This window comes from Sorex fumeus, unplaced genomic scaffold (assembly GCF_029834395.1).
Source record: "Sorex fumeus unplaced genomic scaffold, SorFum_2.1 ptg000037l, whole genome shotgun sequence".
NCBI lineage: Eukaryota > Metazoa > Chordata > Mammalia > Eulipotyphla > Soricidae > Sorex > Sorex fumeus.
In genome coordinates, this window is record NW_026606094.1 from 75,866,165 (window position 1) to 75,890,023 (window position 23,859).

General features: G+C 42.4%; 1 protein-coding gene across 1 annotated transcript in view; it reads left to right on the forward strand.

Moving 5' to 3' along the window:
- The window catches only part of BMPER (BMP binding endothelial regulator), a 320,091-nt gene that overhangs the window by 79,890 nt on the left and 216,342 nt on the right, over positions 1–23,859 (forward strand). The window contains exons 4-6 of the mRNA XM_056118140.1: positions 1,207–1,289; positions 8,655–8,745; positions 14,760–14,842. Of these exons, the coding sequence (XP_055974115.1) occupies positions 1,207–1,289; positions 8,655–8,745; positions 14,760–14,842 (257 nt within the window). The remainder of the gene's footprint in view (positions 1–1,206; positions 1,290–8,654; positions 8,746–14,759; positions 14,843–23,859) is intronic.

Consider the following 23,859-nt stretch of genomic DNA (forward strand, 5'->3'; position numbering starts at 1 on the left):
TTTACATCATGGTTCCTACTCTAAAAAATGAAAAAAAGGCTATTGAAAAACATTAAGTTTTTTTTATTTTCCCCCTTTCTGTATAAATTAAGGTTTATTTCTTGGCTTATTTTGTATCTAAAATAATTCTGGGAAGAAGGTAATTGTGCTTTCTGTATCTTAGATAAGAAAATCTTTTGTGAGGTCTGGAGGGATGGCACTAGCGGTTAAGGCACTTGTCTTGTATGTGGCCAATCTGGGTCAGTCCTAACACTTCCTATGATTCCTTGTGCACTGTCAGGATTGATCCCTCAACACAGAGCCAGGAGTAAGGGGGGAAAATCTGTTGTAAATTGACATTGACTGACATGTTGGTCTAGAAAGCCAGAGCTAACTCCTTTCATTCCTCTGTGATTCCTTGTGTGTGATGTTGCTTCTTACTCTTTGGTTGAAGCAATTTGGACTATAATCAGCAATTCTCTTTGCCTCCTGGGAATGTGAGGAAATAGTTACTAGAGGCACACCTTGGTGTACATCTCCAAGAAGTACGAGTGTTAGACACATATGGTATGGAGGATGTTATTTGTACAAACTGGATCAAAGGTCTAAGCTGTGATCACTGCACCATTATTTCCTTGGGTCTTTTATGGGAACTAATGCTAACATGCTTGTTTCCTTTTTAGTGGATCTCTGGTCTTTGATATCTTTTTTGCCAATTATGTCATGTGTGATAATGCTTACACTGGTAGTTCTGATTTTCTTAGTCTAGCTCACTACTTAAAAGTAAAATCAAAGTTAAATATGAAAGTTTAGAGCTGAGAGAGAAAAAATAGATGATATTGTTTGGTAAAGGCACTTCTAAGGAGTCTTAGGTTTTCAATTTTAAAATTGATTCTTAAATTTTTAATTTTGTGCATATATCTTCTGCCATTTTTAAGCAGTTTTGCAGCAATTTTGAGCTCCTTTATCTTTATGTAAGATTGTGTTTTTAGTCCTGGTATCCTTCACTCACCAAGAGAATCATACAGTCCATAAATTTAATCTTAGTACAGAAAGAACTTAATGTAAGTAAAGTCAAGTGGATACTTAGATGCTTATTTGTATTTTGGAGAGAAACAGTCTACAAGTGTGGTGGTTCCAGTGATCACTAGTCCTGGCTTAGAGGATATAATGTCATTTGCTCTACAGGAAACCCACATTCACTGTCCTGCTTCTGTTCCCATCTAGGTTGCACCTATGAAGGGAACACCTATAACAGCTCCTTCAAATGGCAAAGTGCAGATAATCCTTGTGTCCTGCGACAGTGTCAGGTAACAGCAAAAACTCTATTCTCTAGAAGAAAGGAATTTGTAAAGTCCTCTTCAGAAACTTATTCGAGACATCAAAGACTCTCCCTACCAGAGAGGGAGTGGGGTAGAGAGAGAGAAAGAGAGAGAGACAGAGGGAGGGAGGGAGAAAGGAAGAGAGAGAGGGAGAGAGGTCTAGAGAGAGGATGGAGGGAGGGAGGAAAAGAGAGAGGGAAGGAGGGAGTGAGGGAGGGAGGGAGGGAGGGAGGAAGAGAGAGAAGCTTACTGTCTATACACTTGTAGTGACATTCACCATAGCAAGACCGACACAGCGTAGGTATTATAGAGGATTTGCTTACAGAAACACATGGCAGAATTGTTCACTATTGTTAAATTGTACCTGGAAAAACTTTGGGAAGATGCATATGTACTTGGGGAAATTCATGTTTTCCTCTGATGTTAACTTGGTGCAAACACGATTTCTGTAAGCAGAAAGAGGCATTGTTAAGAGGATAGAGGTTCACTTAATCTTTGACAAAGGAGCAAGAAATGTGAAGTGGAACAAGGAAAGCCTCTTCAACAAGTGGTGCTAGGAAAACTGGATAGGTACCAGTTAAAAAAAGAACTCTGACCTCTGTCTAATGCCAGGCACAAAAGTCAGATTAAAGTGGATTAAAGACCTCAATATCAGACATGAATCCGTAAGGTACATAGAGGAAAATGTAGGCAGAACTCTCCATGACATTGAAGCTAACAGCATCTTTAAGGATGAAACAGTGCTGACCATGCAAGTGGAAGCAAACATAAACAAATTGGACTACATCAAACTAAGAAGCTTCTGCACTTCAAAAGAAACAGTGACCAAAATACAGAAAGAGCCCACAGAATGGGAAAGAATATTTACCCAATACCCATCTGATAGGGATTAATATCCAGGATATACAAGATATTAGTAGAATTGTACAGGGAAAAAACCTCCTACCCCATCAAAAAATGGGGAGAAGAAATCAACAGAAGTTTCCTCAAAAAAGAAATACAAATGGCCAAAAGGCACATGAAAAAATGCTCCACATCGCTAGCCATCAGAGATGCAAATCAAAGCAACAATGAGATATCATCTCACTCCACAGAGACTGGCACACATTAAAAAGAACAAAAGGAACCAGTGCTGGTGTGGATGTGGGGAAAAAGGGACACTCTTTCACTGTTGGTGGGAATGCCCAATAGTCCAGCCTTTCTGGAAAACAATATGGACAATCATTTAAAAACTAGAAATTGAGCTTCCATATGACCCCGCAGTACCACTTCTGGGAACATATCCCAAGGATGCAAAAAAACACAGTAGAAATGACATCTATACCTGTATGTTCATTGCAGCACTGTTCACAATAGCCAAAATCTGGAAACAACCCAAGTGCCCTATGCCCTAGAACAGATGACTGGTTAAAGAAACTTTGATACATCTACACAATGGAATACTATGCAACTATCAGAAGAGATGAAGTCATGAACTTTGCTTATAAATGGATAAACATGGAGAGTATCGTGCTAAGTGAAATGAATCAGAAAGAGGGACAGTCATAGAAGGCCTGTACTCATTTATGGAGTATAAAACAGCATAACATGAGGCTGACACCTAAGGATAGTAGATACACGAGTCAGATAGATTGCTTCATAGCTGGAAGTCTGCGTCATGAGCAAAGGTGAGAAGGCAGCTGGAATAGAAAAGGGATCACTAAGAAAAAGATGACTGGAGGAGTTGGTCGGGATGGGAGATGTGTGCAGAAAGTAGATGAAGGACCAAACATGATAATCTCTCAGGGTCTGTATTACAAACCATAATGCCCAAAAGTAGAGAGAGATTATGGGGAATCATGTCTGCCATGTAGGCAGGGGGAGGGTGGGAAAGGGTGGGTATACTGGGGATACTGGTGGTGGGGAATGTGCACTGGAGGAGGGATGGGTGTTTCATCATTGTGTGATTGTAACCCAAACATGAAAGCTTGAAACTATCTCACGGTGATTCAATAAACTTAAAGAAAAAAAAAGAGGATAGAGGTTTTCCTTCTTTGAATTAGAAACTTTTAAAAGTGGGACCAATCTGTAAACTGTATTAAGTCAAAGCAGTTAGTACATTGTAACATCAATGATTTTGACAGAATGAGTTGCAGACTGACCCACTCAGGGAGCCTGCTGGGGCTGGTGATTGCTGTGTCCAGAGTTTATGTAGCCCACATCATTATATCTTAAACACAAAGTAAAGAAGGGGGTGAGGAATCTAAACTCTCAAACTTATTTTCTTATGTCTGAAGTATCTATTAAAAAAATAGAGTCCAGAACGTTGTGACAGGGGTTTAGATACTGATCTTGCATAAAGTTAATCCTGATAGGATTCCTCGCACTGACTATGGTTCCTGAGCATTTCTAAATGTCTCTCTTGAGCACAGAGCCAAAAATAACCCGAGTACCCCCCCAAAAATATAAAGAAAATAAAGTAAGTAAAGTAAAGGCCCTCCCGTTGATCATCGATTTGCTCGAGCGGGCCCAGTAACGTCTCCATTGGAGACTTTGTTGTTACTGTGTCTGGCATATCGAATACTCTCGGTAGCTTGCCGGGCTCTCCGAGAGGGGTGGAGGAATCGAACTTGGGTCAGCCATGTTGGCCGCTTGTAAGGCGAACGCCCTACCCGCTGTGCTATCGCTCCAGCGATTTTCTATCGCTCCAGAAAGAAAATAACTTTAATTTAATTTAACATGATTTAAAAATTCTTTTGAAAAATGCTGTAAAATAAATTTACCAAAGCCAAATTTCCAATACACATTTGCTTCTGAAGGAGAATGAAAGGTTAATAAGGTAATGCTTACAGATTCTGAATTCATCTAAAAGGATATTGACAGTTTATTGAAACCTGAACTTTTATGTTCTTATATGCCCAACATAAATATTTCACTAGTATGAACTTGTTTTTTCTAGTTTATTTATTCATTTAAATGTTTATTTGCCAATATGTTTTGTAGATCTGAATTCCTGGTGAAAATAAACAAAAGAAGAACAGGTGTCCATCCTAGTTTATTAAATTAATAAACATAAGTTAAATTTTTCTAACCAGATTATAGTGTTAGTCAGTTTTATGGAACAAAGAAATGAAAGCAATGAGTTTCAATAACATCAAAACCCCACATTGATCCCAAACATTGCCTCACCTGTTTCCCCTGATTCTTGACCAGTGAAATTTCTGTACTTTTTTTCTCAGTGCTTCTCTGAGAGCTGTGGCTGCAGTGTTTTGGGTTCTTTTTTTCTTTTTGGGTCACACCCTGCGATGCACAAGGGTTACTCCTGGCTCTGCACTCAGGAGTTACTCCTGGCGGTGCTCAGGGGACCATATGGGAAGCTGGGAATCGAACCCAGGTTGGCCACGTGCAAGGCAAGCACGCTACCCACTGTGCTATCTCTCCAGCCCTGCAATGTTTTGTTTTGTGGCTACATCCTATGATGTTCAGGACTTACTCCTGGCTCTGTACTCAGGGATCACTCCTCGCAGGCTCCAGGGACTGTATCAGTGCTAGAGATCAAACCCTGGGTTGGCAATATGCAAGGCACATGCTTTATCTGCTGTCCTATCACTCTGGTCATGTCGTGTCTTTTAAAATAAATAATTAAATTTTTGTGAAGCATGGTAATTTTTATTGTCTAAAACTTGCTTACAAGTGCTGGCCACTTCAACTGTGAGTGTGGAAAGGTCAGACTACAGCTGAATCTCACAAAGGCAATGTTTATGAGAAATGGTCTTGTTCCTGACGTTCCATTCGCTCTCAATGGAATGAACATCTCCGAATGCAACAGCTATGTGTACCTAGGTCTTTAAGTCAACATGACAAATGAACTGGCACCTGAGTTGTGCAGGAGGAAGAGAGCGGCTTGGAACGCCTTGAAGAACATCGAAGAAATAGCTAAGAGGACAAAGAACCTCTGGCTCCGGGCACATCTCTTCAATTTCACCATTCTTCCTGCATTAACATGTGTCTGAGAGACCTGAGCCCTACGAAAACAGGATGAGAACACCATTCGGGTCTCCCAAAGAGGAATCGAAAGAGCTATGCTTAGAGTATCACGCTTCACTCAAATGAGAGAAAGAATCCAGAGTTCTGACCTCCCTTGATGATCAAGAATCAGAAAAGCTGTCTCGTTTGCCAAGGCATCAAAAATCAAATGGGCTAGACACCATAATGAGATTTGAAGATGACCGCTGGACTAGAGTCATTACCAACTGGATTCCACGGAACATCAAAAGATCATGTGGCCACCCACCTATGAGATGGTCAGACTTCTTCATCAAGATCCCGAACCATCAGTTTGAGGCTCTTTGTGTTCCTAGATTGAGCAGATGCCATTGGGCTACACTAGCACGCAGCAGGGACAAATGGAGATGTTACTGGCACCTGCTAGAGCAAATCGATGAGTAATGAAATGTCAAGTGATCAAGTGATCAAGTGAACTTGCTTAGAAAGCTGTGAAATGAGTGAAGGGGGCAGGGGGAAACTATGTGTTCAAGAAAGAAACAGCGTTCTGCAGAGAGGAAATAGAGACAAGTAAATGAGATACACATCCAATGGAAAGCATGGACTTGAAGAGCAAGTTCTATGACATCTTTCAACAAGCCAATTATTGCCATTGGAGTATTTTAAAATACAATTGAGCAAGGGCTGGAGCGATAGCACAGTGGGTAAGGTGTTTGCCTTGCACACAGCTGACCTGGCCGACCAGGTTAGATTGCTCCGCCCCTCTCCGTGAGCCTGGCAAGCTATTGAGAGTATCTCACCCACATGGCAAAGCCTGGCAAGCACTCCATGATGTATTCAATATGCCAAACACAGTAACAAGTCTCACAATGGAGACGTTACTGGGCCCGCTCGAGCAAATCAATGAACAATGGGAAGTCAGTGCTACAGTTCTACAATTGAGTATATTGAGGATCTTCAAGATGCATGAATCAGTTGAGTCTGGATGCTTTGGATGAGGACTGTATAAATGAAAGATCTATTATCTGGGACAGAATATTTTGTAAGGTGAACACCACATTAAACTGTTCTCAGTGTTAACACAAAAACTTCTATTCCTTGTCATCTTGGATCACTAGCCACTCGGCAGGGTCCAAAGAGAATGATGTGTGAATACCAAATCACTAATGGAAGAAATCTTAAAGACCAGAAGTCCTGGGAACCAGGAAATGAGAAGCTGCAAAAGAGGATGCTGTGTAACAGAGATAGACTTTGTAATTAAATTTTCCTCTATGTTACAAAATCATGAAACCCTGCTAACTAGTGTGAACATATCATTTCATTCTGTTATCATAAAATCTTGGATAAGGCAGTTACAGAGCAGTCAAGCTGTCCTTTTAATATGCTTTTTCGTAGCATGGCATGATTACTCCCTCTCTCCCATCCCTTCCCTGTCTAGTAGTTGAAGAGAGTGTAAATGCAGTAAGTGAAGCATTTCACTGAGAGTGACAGTGGCAAAGGACAGTGTAAATGCAGCTAGACTCTGCCTCTCACGTAATTTGCTACTTAGACACATTCATCCTACTGAGCTCACGTTCATCCCCTCATGGAATGAGACGTGCTCCAGTGCAGTGTGAGCACAAGAGCACTCTCAACTCTTCTGAGGACCCAGAAGATTGCTTGACAATCTAAGGCCATTTCCTGGCAAGCACAAGGCTGAGAGCTCTAGCTTGGGTGCTGCCTGTATGTGCTGAGGGGATCCTGACTGTCCGTTTGTTAGGATCCCAGAGAGAAGAGACCTGGAAGCTGGCTCTTTGGCTTTGGAACTGTCCAGGCAGGAGTATAGTCCCGGAACTACTCCTGTGTGTAGCCAATCCAGCTATCCCACAGTCTTGGTCCCTGGTGAAGGAAAAACATGAAATGAAATCTATTTAAAGATAAACCACTTCTGTGGCCAGAGTGATAGTACAGTAGGTAGGGTGTTTGCCTTGCATGCAGCCAACCTAGGTTTCAATCCCTGACATCCTTTATGGCCCCTGAGTACTGCCAGGAGTAATTTCTCAGAGTAGAACCAGGAGTAACCCTGAACATCAGTGGGTGTGGCCCCAAACTCCACCTGCCATAAAACAAAACAAAAAACCCAATCACTTCTGGTGGAGTTCGTGTGTATTGGGTACCAATGGGTATAAGACAGATAAACCATCTGGCTTGCTTCATTCAAATAGAAGTCTGGCTTGTTTCTTATATCCCACCAATCAGAAGAGATTTGGTAATGAATTTTTTACCTTTAATTTCCTCTTTTGGTTTTGTACCGGAAAAGGAAAATATCTGAAGATCACAGACAGGATATTCATGCTGGAAACTACCCTGAACTCTCCATCTGGATTGCAGATACTAATGAGAAATTGATCTTGGGGCATACATTGCTTTTCACATTGCTTATGTCCTATAACAAAAGTCCAGATCCATTTTTGATGTTGTTCATGGTATATTTTGACAGTATTTTCTTTCCTGCATATGCTATAGGGCCATGATATTGAAAACCTCAGGCTTAATGGATAGGAAGACACTTAGAATACAGTCCTCATTGGGTTTAGATTGCTGTGGAATATATTGATGAAAAGTACCTAGTAATCATCAAGTTATCACTTTTTAAAAAATCAGATACTATTCATCCCCCCCAACCAAAATTAAACCATCGAAAATTCAAATCCCCTTATAAAATGGGTAGAGAATACGAAGAAATATTTTCAAAGGGCAACTCTGAAAATTAATGAAAAATGGTTTCAACTGACATTCGGGCATTAGTCTCAAGATCATTTGGAAAGGAGTCCCTGGATTTCATTTTGAAGACCTAACAGCCCCGTTGTGACATATTTAGTAAGAACTTAAACATAATTGTATGCAATTTCTTGATTTATGCTTGAGAGTCAGGCTCTGTGAGATGGAGGCAAGGAACCTTTGTAAGACTGAAGAACTATTAGGATGGTAAGAGTTCAGATCTTCAGATGCTATTCTGGGGTATTATGCTCTGCCTCATGATCAGATAGAAAATCTAGCAAGTATAGAAAATGGAATGCCTTCTTGAACAAATAAGTAGATGCTGCCAACTACTGACTGAAGCAAGAGGGACACACATGCAGGATCGAAAAGGAAGAAAGAAATGCAGACAGAGAGAGAGAGAACCAGCCCAGGGACATGGCTGGCACACTGATTTGGGGAATTTGATTTGGAGAGCTTGGGAGATGGGTCCTTATGAGCCTTTTACCACTGGGGCTTGGGAACCCTGTGCTATTTATACTTTTCTCATCCACCTAATTATTTTCCCAAAGTGAGTTGCTGCTGGCGGGACCCTGGACTGACTGTGCTGGCTGCTGTTCTGTTTTTCAGGAAGGCGTTGTCACTGAATCGCAAGTGTGGTGTGTTGTGCATTGCAAAAACCCATCCAAGCAGCCAGGAGCATGCTGTCCCTCATGCCCAGGTATCGTTCTCCAGAGGTTTGTGAGGCGCCCTGCATAGAAGCATGAGAATTCCCCAAAAGTTCCTTCAAGATGCCGAACGTCCTGCTGTCCACTCCTGGCTAGAATTTTTCTCACTTGACTTTTTCTCATCAGTGTAGCTGATGGCTTTAGAGAAAAAACCTACTTTGCATAGAAATGCCCTCTCCGACTCAGGGTGCCCAGGATGCATGCAGTGTGCTGTAGGTCTTGGCATGTCGTCCTCCAAGCTCGGAGGCCTGCGTTCCACTGCTCAGGGCCACAGGTAACGCTGATTTTGGAAGGAAAGTCTGTGGTTTTCCCTTGCTTCTAGAAATGTCTTTTTACTGTTTCATATTGCAGTACCTTGGCCAAAGCTTACCCTGGTGATGAGGTGACCAGATGTTTTTTGAAAGCTGAGAGCTGTGCCCTAAGTGAATTCCACCCGGGGTCTTTGCTGCTCTCGGCTTTCGTGGTGGTGCAACAAGCTGGACGCTATGTCTGTGCTGAGGCCTCACTGCCTCGTTGACAGCTAAGGTGTCTTTCCTTTCCAGGGGCTGAGTGCTTCCTCTTGCTTTTCTCAGCAGGATCACAAAGTCCTCCAGCAACTTTTCTTACACTTAGGTATGAGCCTAGGGATTTTGAGGCGAGAGATGTTTTTGGATCCCTTAAGTCCCTGGCCCAGAATCTTAGATGTTCTGCCTTTGGGTTTTACTCTGAGTGCTTTTCCTCACTGGAGGTGGTACGATAACTCCTCTTTGTTTTAGAGGAGGCTTCTGAGCTGTGAGGCTTCCTGGAGAAAAACTAAGGTGCCAGGGTACCCCTTCTGTGGAGTGAGCCCTGCTCCATCCCCTTCCCTTGCACCTCACCATGCCCCTCCCTTTCTGTGTTAGCTCTTTTCTCAATCCTGAGTGACAATCACGTGTCCTTTCACTCTCCACAGCCTCAAACCTTTCCAAGTTCCACAAGAGTCTCATTTCAGCCAGACATGTTTTTCATGCTGGCATGTCTGTGACATTGGTACTCTTCGATGCATTTATCTGAAGTCCAAAAACTTTGAAAATAAAATAATTCCTTTTTGTTTGCTTGCTTTTGGGCTATATCTGGGACTGATCAGGGGCAATACCCAGCTCTGTGCTTAGGGGTTGCTCCTTGTTGGTGTTCCAAGGACCAAGTGGTGCCAGGGGATATTCCAGGGACTATGTGGTGCCAGAGATCGAACATGGGTCTCCTGCATGCCAAGCCCCCACTCAGCCCATTGAGCCATCTCTCCACCCTTAAAGTAAAATAATTCTTTTCGGAATCCAGTTGCAATATAGCTATCAAACAGAACTTGCCTGAGTGCTTTTAGTTTCCTCTGAGTGCATTAAATTCTTTTGTTTCAAGTAACCAAACTTTTAAGTGCCAATAGTATTTTTAAAGTTACTTCAGTAGTTCCCTAGGCTGCATATGAAAATCACCTAGGAAACTTTTTGAAAATAAATTTGGAGGCTGGGGACATGACTTCAACACAGGGTTGTAGGTCATGCTGCAAGTGGGAGAATCAGATTCAACAAAGAGCAACCCCTGAGCACAGAACCAGGAGTAAGCCCTGAGCACATCTGGGTGTGCTCCCCTCCCCTTTCTGAATAAAAACGAAACAAAACAATACTGTTGCCTCAGCTGTATCTTATGCCTATTCTTCCAGGATCTTTGAGGGAGGATCTAGACCTCCAAGATAAGTACACAGTCAAGCTTCAGATTGATAAGGAAGCAAGTTGTCTATACCCTGTAGATTTAGAAATGATCAGAACTCTTAAATATGAATTATGTTATGTTGGATAGACTATTGCTTTATTGATACAGATTAACCCAGGATATATAACCTATCTCCTTGTGGCACAGTCGCATTTGGGCACTGCTTTTGAAAATGGTGCTTCACTAAGCATACTGAATCTATTACAGCTGTTGAAGTTACATTTGAACAGTCGTTTCCTTTGTTTTGCTTTATTGTTTGAGGACCTGAAAGAATGTATTATAATCCCAATAACTGCACATATTATAAAATCCTAAATCCACTTGGGTATAGTCAATCTTGACACTTGTTGAAGGGCCCCTGTCCTACGTGCAGGTCCACAGACCAACAGCTATAATTGGGTCAGTAGACCATTCTACTTTCTACACCTGCACACTAGCATCAATTGTGAGCTGGTGGGCAGAGATCTCTGCTTTTGATTATTCAAGTAAGAGGTTAAGTATGGTCTGTAGTTCACACAGGGAAAAATTAGAGTCAGTAAAAATAGGATGAGTGAGGAAGAACAGAAGGTGGGGTTGGATTTTAAGTCCTTCTGATTCCTGGTCACTGAATTGTAGTACCTCCACCCCTGACTCCCAGATATGCACTTCAGAATAATTGCTCTGCATGTATTCACGCTGGGTATCAAGTGGTACAACATGGAAAGTATCATGCTAAGCGAAATGAGTCAGAAAGAGAGGGATAGACATAGAAAGATTGCATTCATCTGGGGGATATAAAGTAACAAAATGAGATTAATACCCAAGAATAGCTGAGATCAGCACCAGGAGGATTACTCCATAGCTTAGAGGCCAGCCGGGCATTCTAGGGGAAAGGGCAGCTCAGATACAGAAGGGAGCACCAAATAAAGGGTGTTTGGAGGATCCTCCCAGGAGGGGAGATGCATGTCGAAAGTAGACTATGGACTGAACATGTTTGCCACTCAATGCCTCTTTTGCAGACCACAACACCCAAAAGGAGAGAGAGAACACAAGGGATTGCCCTGCCACAGAGGCAGGGTGGGATGGAGGGGATGGGTATGGGAGGGATACTGGGATCCATGGTGGCGGAAAATGGGCACTGGTGGAGGGGTGGGTATTTGATCATTGTATAATCGAAACCCAAGCACAAAAAATTGTAAATCTACAACTGTACCTCATGTGTTTCACTAATAAAAACAAACAAAAAAAAATGTGGTCATGCCACTGGCACATACTCCTCCACCCATGTGACACCTGGGAAACTGTTTGCCCTCTCTTATGGCATCAGAAATCAACTTTTCTCCCTTTACCCCTGGAATGAAAATCTAAAAACTCATGAAGAACCCACGTACAGAATGCATTATCTATTATCTTAGGAGGGAAGGCCCTAGCCATGTCTAGATAGGGACAATGGAGGGAAGCCTTGAGGTATTCTCAGTAATTGATAAGTACAGGTATCTGTCATCCACCATCAAATGGTATTTTACATAATGACAAACATGAAGCAGTCCTGTGATCCATTACTTCTTGGAACACATTTCAGGGCATTCTTAATTGTCTGCTCCTGTTTGTCTCATTGCTCAGTGGTGGTGGCTTGTGTTGAGGACAGTTTGCATTGAACTTATTTCCTTCTTCGCTTCTTATTTGCTTCTTAAATTTAGTTTCAGTCACCCTGATTTGCAACATTATCAATGATAGATTTTCCTGCATACAGTGTTTCAGCACCATAGTCCCTACAATAGTGTCCATTTCCCTCCACTTCAGGACCATTTCTAAAAGCCCCCACCTGCTAGATTTTTTTTCATTGAAAATGTCCTATTTAAGTTGTCAAATGTTGATGTGTCTGGTCTGGCCATCAGTATGACAGAAACAGTGTACAAACGTTTGAAAGAATTGAAATGTTATTACTAATTTCCTTTGAAAAGAGACAACTGGGCACATGGTATTAATATTAATAATGAAAAGATGATATCCATAGGAAGAAACAACCCAACCTTAACATGACTTTTTATGTCCACAAGAACAATAAGGAGATGCTACTTCCTGCTGTGGGCAACAAAAAAACTTACTTCTGAAACTGTTCTTTTATAAGATTTACAATATTGAGCCTATTCTTAATAATAATCTTGCTTGACTCTTTACCTTTAGATCCAGCAGTAGCATTTGCTTTCATTTAAACAAAGAGCAAGCAAGATGTGGCTATAAAACCAACTGCTTCAATGTGCACTTTGATTGCTTATGGGTAAAGTTAGTGCCTTTGGTCAGGAATCAGCTGCTTCTAGAATTTGGTGGGCTCTTCTTAGCAGGCCTTGAGCTCTTACTCTTGGGGGTAGGAGTCAATATTTTGCAAGACTTTCTTTGTTAAGATTTGCCACAGGACTTCCAGTACTCTCTAATCTGTGCAAAGTTACCTCAGTTTGTCTTGGCAGAGATTGTGGGGACAGTCTTGAGTTCATTGGCTTTACTATTAGTCATTGTTTCTTCCATGGTCTAGGTGGCACAAAGGCTTACTGACTAACTGTACTTGAGATAATTGAACTATTTCTTTTTTCATTTTTCCCAATTTGTTTAAACACCCTGGTTACAAAATTTTTCATGATGATTTATTATAGGCATTCAGAATTCCAACCCCAATCCCATCAGCACTCTCACCTTCCCTCCACCATGGCCTCCATTTTCCCAACCATCCTTATGCATGCCCCTGTAAAAGGCCCACATAATTTATTTTATATTGCTTTAGACCATTGAATGGTTAATGGAATTATTTTTTAAATTATTTCTGTAGAGAAAATGTGAAAATTTATGGATCTCACCATTAAGCCCTTGTCTGAGGTTTTACTGAGCTGTTGCAAGTTGTGCCTTCTGTGTTAATGGTTTTGTTAGTCAAAATTGGTTGTCGTCTGTGTTACTTCCCATCCAATCTGGTGTATAATTACTGGGTTATCAGTGCCATGTAGTTTGGTCATTCCCTGTGTTCGTGAATGTGTGCTTCAGAAAATCCAGAATAGTTCACTGGCTAGTTAACTGGGCAGTTAAATATTCAACTGTCTGCTAGATTTTCCAGAATCACAGGGAGGTCAGGGGAGGTCACCCACTCTGACTCCAAGAAGGCCTGGAGTTTTCACACACAAAAACCATGTACCTGGAGTTGTCAGCAGGTTTGGTTCTCTGTGACTCTCAGTTCTGAGTATTGGGGTCTGGCTGAATGCATGGCAGCAGCTTTGTGGTGCGGGGGTTGTCTGCTGTAGCTTTGTTTCGGTGGAAGTTGGCCCATCCCCCCCTCTGAGATTGCCCCAGAGATCTTGGGTTGTTGGGATATGTTTTAAGACTACGGCAGTATCTTATGCTTTGAGGGGATAGGGGTTGTTGAAACACCCCTGGTGTCACTCAGAGTTTATTCCTGGCTCTGTGCTAAGGGATCTCTCTGATCATATGTGGGTCTGGGGATTTTACCAGGATCAGCCAAACTCAAGGCAAGTGCCTTAACCCAGGTGCTATCTCTCCTTCCTTGGCATCTTATTCTTAAGATATCCTGGACTCTTGGCCTGTGTTTAGTCAGCCATGGTGGGGGGTCTCATCTTCTTGAACAGCAAACACAGGGTGAGACTAGAAACCTGAGTGGCACCTCCGGCCCTGCCTATTCCCCTTCATGCCTGGATGTCTGCCTTTCACTCAGTGTGGCTGGTGTGACAGAGCTGAGTTCAAGTCTCAGCCCTGCTTCCTGCCAGTTGTGTAAGCTATTTATTCTCCCTGAATCATGTTTTCCTCATCTGTGGGGAAAGTGACTAGAGACTGTTTGAGAGACAGCAACTGTTTGGTAAACTCACTGGGAAGTGGAGTGAGACCAACAGTAGGCAGGACCTGGCAGAGCCAGGACAGTTTCCTCTGATTCACCATAACTCACCTTAGCCATCTCTCCCTTGCACTCTGCTTGCTTCTCCTGATGCTCTTGGTGCCTGGGACTCCAGCCTGGTCCCAGTGAGCTCCTCAGATCGCCCAACTCTTCTCTGTACGCTGCCCCCAGGCCGACTTATTCCCATCCTTTTACTAATCTAGTCACTTCAGATCTCAGCTCCATGACATTCTTTTGTGCATATGTATTACTGTTCTTATTTTTTTTTCCCAATGGAGAAATCTTGTTCTATGGCTAGGGGAAGTTTTGCAAGGTGGGCTGTTAAGGGAAGAAATGAGGAACAGCAGATAAACAGTGTATATGGGGTACATGAAGCCTGCGTTGGACTCTAAACTCTTCTCTGCTTTCCAGGATGCATGTTCGAGGGTGTGCAGTACCAAGAAGGGGAGACCTTTCAGCCAGAAGGAAACAAATGCACCAAGTGTTCCTGTGTTGTAAGTGCCGTATTGGCTTATGTTACTACAATGTTCTTTCTGGTTCATTGCCAAGATCAGTCGACTTCCTTTGCAGGCTGACCTTCTCTCTTCTGGTGTGCAAATTAGGAAACAGTTCCCTTGATTTTATAAGGCAGATTTCTCATCATCAGCACTGTGACATTCTGGGCTGGGAATTTCTTCGGTGGGGGACAATCCTATACACTCCAGGGTGGTCAGCAGCATCATTTTTCTCTGTCCACCAGGTGCCAGTAACTCTCCTCCCTTCAGTTGTAATCACCCAGATTATCTGAAGCATTGACAGATATCCCCTTGAGATATGGACGTTCCTGATTCAGAACCATGGGCCAGAAGTCTGAGGGAATGAGAGGCACATTTCTTCCTGCCTCATTCTTTGGGGGCATCATGGGTTCTAAGCAGAGTCTGGATTAGTGAAACAAAATAATAGATTTGCTTTTCAAAGCTTTGTCCTTTACCTATCAGTATTATTTTTGAAATATTTAAGAATTTGAAAAAAAGGGCTTGGGAATATGATGTAACTTTAAAGAGATCTTTGTTAACATATTATAAATTTGTAGTCATATGATTGGAAGTGGTGGTGTTAATGATGATAATAGGAAATCCAGTTTCATCCAGCTGCTCCTAGTTATTTACATTAGGAAAAATGCAACCATATATATTTTTAAGTGCTTAAGCATTTGTAACAAAGAACATGCAGTATGTATCCAGAATATTAAAAACAACTGGTGCTCTTGGTGTCTGGGACCCCATCCTGGTAACAGGGGGAACTCTATCATCTTAATTTCTCCTGGTGAACTGTCATTTTTTAAATTTATTTATTTATTTATTTATTTTATTAGTGAAGCACCATGAGGTACAGTTGTAGATTTACAAATCTTTGTGCTTGAGTTTCGGTCATACAATGATCAAATACCCATCCCTCCACCAGTGCCCATTTCCCCCCACGCCCCCTCCCAACCTGCCTCTGTGGCAGGGCATTGCCCTTTGTTCTCTCTCTCCTTTTGGGTGTTGTGGTCTGCAAAAGAGGCATTGAGTGGCAATCATGGGTGAACTGTCATTTTAATTTCACCAAAGTAGAGGCACCAAAGTAGAGGCACTCATAGCATATCGTTTATTTGCCTATATAGTCATTTCTCTCTGTAGTCTTTCTGGGGTTTTTCTCATACTGTAGCACATGTGCACATGCATTTAGAGAGTTTATATTATAGCAATGGCTTTTAGCTGGAAGAGGAAGAAGGAAGAAATGGACGGAGAGAAAGGAAAAATATGGGAAAATAAACGTAATGTGTGAGCTGTGTGATACACACAAAATATGTAAGAATACAAGTAATTTACTAATGAAGAGGAAGAATACAAGTAATTTACTAATGAAGAGGAAATTTGTCTATACAGACCTCTGTTTTTCCTCTTTTGCCAATTATAGTTAGTTTTATGTCGTGTTTCTATGTGAAAAATTTCTATTTTCTGTTGGTTATTTCCCATTTCCCAGTTTTTTATTTTTTCCACATTGGTAATACAGAGTTTTCTGACAATAATCTTTTTTTGTTATTGTTTTGGGACCACCACCCACTTGGTGCTCCTGGGTTGTTCCCTGGCGGTGCTTGGGGAACCATGTGATGTTGAGGGTAGATCTGGGGCTTCCGCAGGTACAGCATGTATTTCAGCTTTTTGAGGCTTTGTACTAGCCCCTGATCATTTTTGAAAATTATTATTATTCTTTTGGATAAATTTAGGTACAATATTTCAGTAAAAATTTTATTTATTTTTTATTTTTTTATTAGTGAAACACCATGAGGTACAGTTGTAGACTTATAAATTTTTGTGCTTGGGTTTCGATTATACAATGACCAAGTACCCATCCCTCCACCAGTGCCCATTCTCCACCACCACGGGTCCCAGCATCCCCCCCCACCCCCCATCCCCCTGTCCCACCCTGCCTCTGTGGCAGGGCATTCCCCCTTGTTCTCTCTCTCTTCTTTTGGGTACTGTGTTTTGCAAGAGAGGCATTGAGTGGCAATCATGTTTGGTCCACAGACCACTTTCAGTATGTCTCTCCCACCCTGGGAGGGTCTTCACAGCACCCTTTATTTGGTGCTCTCTTCTCTATCTGAACTTCCTTTTCACCTAGCACATGTGGCTGGCCTTCAAGTCATGGAGCAAAATTCCTGGTACTAATCTCGGCCATTCCTGTTGCTTTATGTTCCCCAGATGAATGCAATCTTTCTGTGTCTATCCCGCTCTTTCTGACTCATTTCGCTTAACATGATACTTTCCATGTAGTACCACTTGCATGTAAATTTCATAACTTCATCTTTTCTAACGGCTACATAGTACTCCATTGTGTAAATGTACCAAAGTTTCTTTAACCAGTCCTCTGTCCTTGGGCACTCAGGTTTTTTCCAGAATCTGGCTATTGTAAAGAGTGCTGCAATGAACAAACAATTGCAGATGTCACTTCGACTATACCTTTTTGCCTCTCTGGGATATATTCCCAGGAGTGCTATAGCTGGGTCAAATGGGAGATCAAATTCTAATTTTTTGAGAATCGTCCATACTGTTTTCCAAAAGGGTTGGACCAGCCTGCATTCCCACCAGCAGTGAAGGAGGGTCCCTTTCTCGCCACATCCACGCCAGCACCTGTTGCTTTTGTGGATGTGGGCCAGTCTCTGTGGTGTGAAATGATATCTCATTGTTGTTTTGATCTGCATCTCTCTGATGATTAGTGATGTGGAGCATTTTCTCATGTGCCTTTTTGCCATTCGGATTTCTTCTTTGTGAAAGTTTCTGTTCATTTCCTCGCCCTATTTTTTGATGGGGTTGGGTGATTTCTTCTTGTGTAGTTTAACTAGTACCTTGTATATCCTTGATATCAACCCCTTGTCAGTTGTGTATTTGGTGAATATTCTTTCCCATTCTGTAGTCTGTCTTTGTATTTTGGTCACTGTTTCTTTTGAGGTGCAGAAGCTTCTTAGTTTAAGATAGTCCCATTTGTCTATCTCTGTTTTCACTTGCTTGGCCAGTGGCGTGACATCTTTGAAGATACCATTAACTTCAATATCATGGAGAGTTTTGCCAACTTTGTCTTCAATAAACGTTATGGATTCCGGTCTGATGTTGAGGTCATAAATCCATTTCGATCTTACTTTTGTGCATGGCATTAGGCAGAGATCTGAGCCCACTTTTTTGCATGTAGCAGACCAGTTTTGCCAGCACAATTTATTAAAGAGGCTTTCCCTGCTCCATTTCACTTTTCTTGCCCCCTTATCAAAGATTAGATGATTATATGTTTGGGAGGAGGTGTCAACCTACCTAACTTCAAGCTCTACTACAAAGCAGTAATAATCAAAACAGCATGGTACTGGAACAAAGGCAGAGTTGCAGACCAATGGAACAGAGTTGAATATAGACTACTTTTAGCATGCTTCTCCCACCCTGGGGGGGTCCTCACAACACCCTTTATTTGATGCTCTCTTCTCTATCTGAGCTTCCTTTTCACCTAGCATGGGTGACTGGCCTTCAAGTCATGGAGCAAAATTCCTGGTACTAATCTCAGCTATTCCTGGGTGTTAGTCTCCCGTTTTGTTGCTTTATGTTCCCCAGATGAATGCAATCTTTCTGTGTCTATCCCGCTCTTTCTGACTCATTTCGCTTAACATGATTCAGTAAAAATTTTAAATCTGCATGTCAACAATTGTCTTTACTGTAAAGGTATGCAGTTGATCCTATTTGGGAAGGAAATTTGGAAGGTGGTAAGCAGGATACCCTCTGTGCATAAAAGAGCAAGAAGTAACTTCAATCCTGTTTTTCCTGCCAGTTTTTAAGCTAATAATATCAATTATTGAAGAGAGAAAGAAGCTCAGGGACAGGACATGTGTATATAGATTTAAGTTTGGGGAACTTTCATTATTGCTTTGGGACCACACCTACCTTGCTCAAGACTGAGTCCTGGCTCTGTGCTCAGGAATCCCTGCTGGCGGTACTTGGGGTCCAGGGGCACTGCCAGAAATTGAACTGGGGTCAGCTGCAGTTAAGGCTAGTGCCTTAACCTCTGTACTATTTCCTCTGATCCTAAAAGCAGTTTATTTTTGTGCAGATGCTAATTTGAGGTATAAGTTGTCCTTTATACAGTTTGTAGTTAAAAATTGTTTTTTAATATAAAATAATTTTTAGAATATATTTTATAATTTTTCCTGAAGTATACAAAGCAAGGAAACAAATAAAAAATAATGTCTTGGCAGCAAATGAACCTGTTTTGAGAGTAAGAACTGCTCAGATATTTGTTCTAGATGTTGATATCGCAAATCTATGGCCTGGCCCTGTCACTGCAAAGCCTGGAGTATGCTGGAACCTTTCCTATAGAAGGGTTAGAAACTTTGCTATCAAAGGTGCAGGAAGATTGAGATGAGTTCTTGCTACGTCAGACAGCAATAGGGGTCTTGGTAGACCCAACATGAGGCCAAGTGCTTTTTTAGGGACATGACATAGGCTGCAGTTTCCCCTGTGAAAGTGACACCATATTGGGCCAGAGAGATACCTCAAAGCATGAGCACAGGCTGTGTGTGGAGAAGACCCAGGGTTTGATTGTCAGTAGCGCATGGTATTCCAGGCACTGTTTTGTTTTCCATAGTGATATTGGGTGGGGGAACAGGAAGGGAGGGAGGGAGGGAGGGAGGGAGGGAGGGAGGGAGGGAGGGAGGGAGAAAGGGAGGAAAAGAAGGAAAGGAGGAAGGAAGGAAGGAAGGAAGGAAGGAAGGAAGGAAGGAAGGAAGAAAGGAAGGAAGGAAGGAAGAAAGGAAGGGGAAGGAAAGGAGGGAGAGTCAGAGGGATGGAGGGAGGGATAGAGGGAGGAAAGAAAGAGAGGAGGAGCGAGGTGGGGGAGGGAGGGGAGTAAAGAAGAGGGAAGGGAAGAAGAGAAGAGGAGAAGAAAAGAGGAGAGCAGAGGAGAGACTGTTTGCTTTGATACAGGGAAAGCAACAATACTATATACCATTTACCCTTGAACAAAATGGGAATTAGGTACTCTAGACCTCACTCCAGACACCTGTGTAGTTGAAAACTTATGCATCACTTTTAATTTCCCTGAACTTAATTACTAATAACCTGGTGCTGACTAGGAAACTTACTGTAACATAAACAATATATTAACACCTATTATAGCACAGCGGGCAGTGTATTTGCCTTGCAAATGATGTGACTGACTCGAATTCGATTCCTCCGCCCCTCTTGGAGAGCCAGCAAGCTACTGAGATTATCACGCCCGCATGGCAAAGCCTGGCAAGCTGCCTGTGAGGTATTCAATATGCCAAACACAGTAACAACAAGTCTCAACAATGGAGACGTTACTGGGCCTGCTTGAGCGAATCGATGAACAACGGGGAGGGCAGTGACAGGACAGTGATTTTATATGCTATAGGTACGTTAATCATAGTCTTGTGATAAAATATGCTTTTCAACTTATTAGTAATGGAAAATTTAAGGAAAAATTAAGCAAAGAAAAACAAACAAATCCAGGATGGCTGTATATAAGGCAAGTGCCTACTCACTGTACTATCCCTCCAGCCCTGCAAGCTGCCTGGCAATACAGGCACAGCCAAGCAGCTTGCAGGGCTGGAGGGATAGTACAGCCAGTAGACACTTGCCTTATATGCAGCCAACGTGGATTTGATCTTTGGCACCACACATGGTCCCCCGGCCCCCTTTTCAGGAGTGATCCCTGAGTATAGAGCCAGGAGTAAGCCCTGGGGATAATGGGGTATGAACAAAACAAAAACAGCCCACAAAAACAAAATAAGGATCATTATAGCAATCTTCATTTTTGGCATCTCCACTGAGTAAGATGAAGATAAAATGGAGGGATTTAAAAACTAAGCAGAAGAGTGGGGCCCAGTGGACCACTGAGCACTGAGGAGTGAGCCCTGAGCCAGGAGTAGTCTTTGAGCACTGCAGAGTTGAGCCCGAAAGAGGGCACCCCAATTAAACAGAGATTCATTGTAGAGCCCTGCTTCCACACTGAGGAATCCAGCCATTATAGCATAGAAGAGCCTACTGGGAGGCTCAGAGGGTGAGGAAGCTAAGAACTCTACCCCACTGGGGAGGGCAGGGGAGCAGTCAGGGCTATGAAGATGCAGAACCTTGCCCAGGAAAAGGGGGGGAGGGACCAAAAACAGTAACCAGTCTGAAAATTCTATTTTTACAAAACCTAATCTGGAGGGAAAAACTAGACTTGGCAAGATATTCAGAATTTGCTACTTTGCTATAGCAAGTAACAAATCAGCATGCCCTACATGCCAGCAAGGAGCCTCAAGCTCTGAACCCTTTCAGATAGGAAGCAACCTGAGGGGAAATGCCATGGTTCCAAGCCAAAAGTAGGGCAATGGCATGCTTAATGCACCTGCCTACCCCTGGCTAAACAAAATCAGCTCCAGTCCACAGCTGACTGATTGTAGACAGAGAAATGAAAGTCTGTAATCAGACAGGCAGTGCAAAGACTAAAGGAGCAGACAACAGACCTAGTATTGTTTGCCGTGCCATGTTCAGTCCCTGGTTGAATAACTGAATATTTCGTTAAAGCATAGGATACTTCCTAGGTTGGCCTGAGCCTGGCAATACAGTCACAGCCAGGCAGCTTGCAAGCAACTACAGATGCCTTAGCAGATACTAGGTCTGCTTGGTGTTGCACATACTATTAGACACTCGTAGTTACAATTCCCATTTGCTGCCCAAGCCTGTTGGACACTGACACCATAGCCACTGTCAGAACCAGCAACTGTGAACTCTGTGGCAGAGAACTGGCCTATCCTTCCTTAGAGATACGGCTGGTATAGTAATATTATGACCACAAATTACCAGCAGTGAACCAGAGATGGAATAACACAAACTCAGAGTCATAGTCTCTGCGTACAATATGTGAAGGTGAATCTCAAACTATGCCTCCCTCGCCCACCCACCTGCTTCTTGCCTGGACAAAACTAGGTCATCATACTTAATCCTCACATTGCAACATTGCATCCCTGGTCCAGACACAATGAAGAGGTGGAGGAACACACCAGCATTGATGGACAAAGACAAAAACCTGGGAAGAATCCCAAAACACAGTTCTCTAAACTTTATGATGAAGGTATCAGTGTGATAATATCTCAGAATATTAGGTGAATTGAGAAACATAACAGAAGAAAGCTCCAACAAGGAAAGTATGAAAAACCTTACATAAGAAATCACTGAACTGTTTTCAGTGAACATAATAGGTGAGAAAAAAGCATAATAGAGGGGTTACTAGGAGGAGTATTACCAGAAGAAGCCAACGGATGAGTCAGTGTGCTTCAAATTAGGGTAGAGGAAACCATGAAAAGGAACAGAAGGAAAAATGAATTAAGAAATATGATGAAAATAGAAGAAATCTATGTGATACCATCAAAAGGAATAAGATTTGCATCATGAAGTTTCCAGAAGAGAAGAAAAGAGGGAATGGGAGAAGAATTGCTAGTGGAAGAATTTACATTGTAAACTTTCTCAGTCTGAGAAGCCAGCCATATACCTAGGTTTAAGAAACTCAAAGAATTCCAAACAAAATAAACACAAATAGAAGAACAGCAAGACACATTGTAATTGAGTGGCAAAAGTCAAAGACAGAGAAAGAATCCCGAAAGCAAAAAATAGTGAAGCAAAGACTCACATGTAAGGGAACCCTATAAAACTCATGAAAGACCTATCAACGACATATTCTAGGCTCAACACTCAGAACCCATCCATGCAAGAGGGGACTGGTGTGATATAGCCAACACTTTGACTGAAGTAGACATACAAACAGAATGCTCTGTCCAGCGAGGTTATCTCTCAAGTTTGAAGAAGTGACACAAAGTTTTACTTTGTGCAAGACAAGTGCTTTGTCAGCTACAACATCTGTGTATATATGTGCATGTGCATGGACATAAAAATGTTAATGTTTAGCTTTCTAAATAGGTATTCATATATAAGCCTGTATATGCACACAAATTCAGAACACTGAATCACTGGCTTTTTCTTAGTCCCATTATCTTACTTACATCTTTATTTATTATTATTATTTTTTGTTTGGTTGGGGGGCCTCACCTGCATTTAAGTATGGTTCTGCATTCAAGACTTGACTCCTTGAGCTGGAGCAGAAGTACCGCAGTTGAGGCATTGGCTTTGTACATGGCCAACTCAGGTTCGATCCCTGGTATACTGTATGGTCCTCCGAACACCACCAGGGGGTAATTCCTGAACCAGGAGTAAACCTTGACCATCACAGGGTTTGACCCAAAAAAGAAAAAAGAATCACTTCTAGTGATGCTTGAGGTCCATACGGGACACTGAGAATTGAACCTGGTTGGCTGCATGCAAGGCAAGTGCCCTGCCTGCTATACTATCACTCCAGCTCCTGCTCATACCTTTACCCATTGCTTAAACTACTATATCTGTTTGTTTCTTTTAGTTTTGACTCTCCTAAGTTGTTTACTAGGCATGTATTTTACAAAAGTTACTAATTAGCAGTAAAGATGCTGCTCCTTTTCTAAGCTGCAGGAGCAGTGTGGTGGAGCTTGTGACCTTTGCAGGGTCCTGGTTCTTGCCGCCGATGCTCAGGGGTTACTCCTGGCTCATGCACTCAGGAATCACTCCTGGCGGTGCTCAGAAGACCATATTGGATGCTGGGAATAGAACCTGTGTCGGCCATGTTGTCTGCGTGCAAGGCAAATGCCCTACCCGCTGTGCTATCGCTCCAACCCCCATCTTCTGAGCAGTTTTAAGAATGAATCGATGAGGATAAACTCAAACGAATTTGTATGTAGAACCTTCACCACCAGTAAGAGCTCAGGACTCTCAGAGCCCCACTGTAATATCCAGGTCGTTCTTCAGCCACAGGTAGGAGACCTTGCACAAACCTGAGCTAGTGGACACTGGAATGCACAGACTGGCCGTAGGTCAAACCCTTCGGCATGGCACTGGATTTTTGCCACCACCATGGAACATGCAAATCT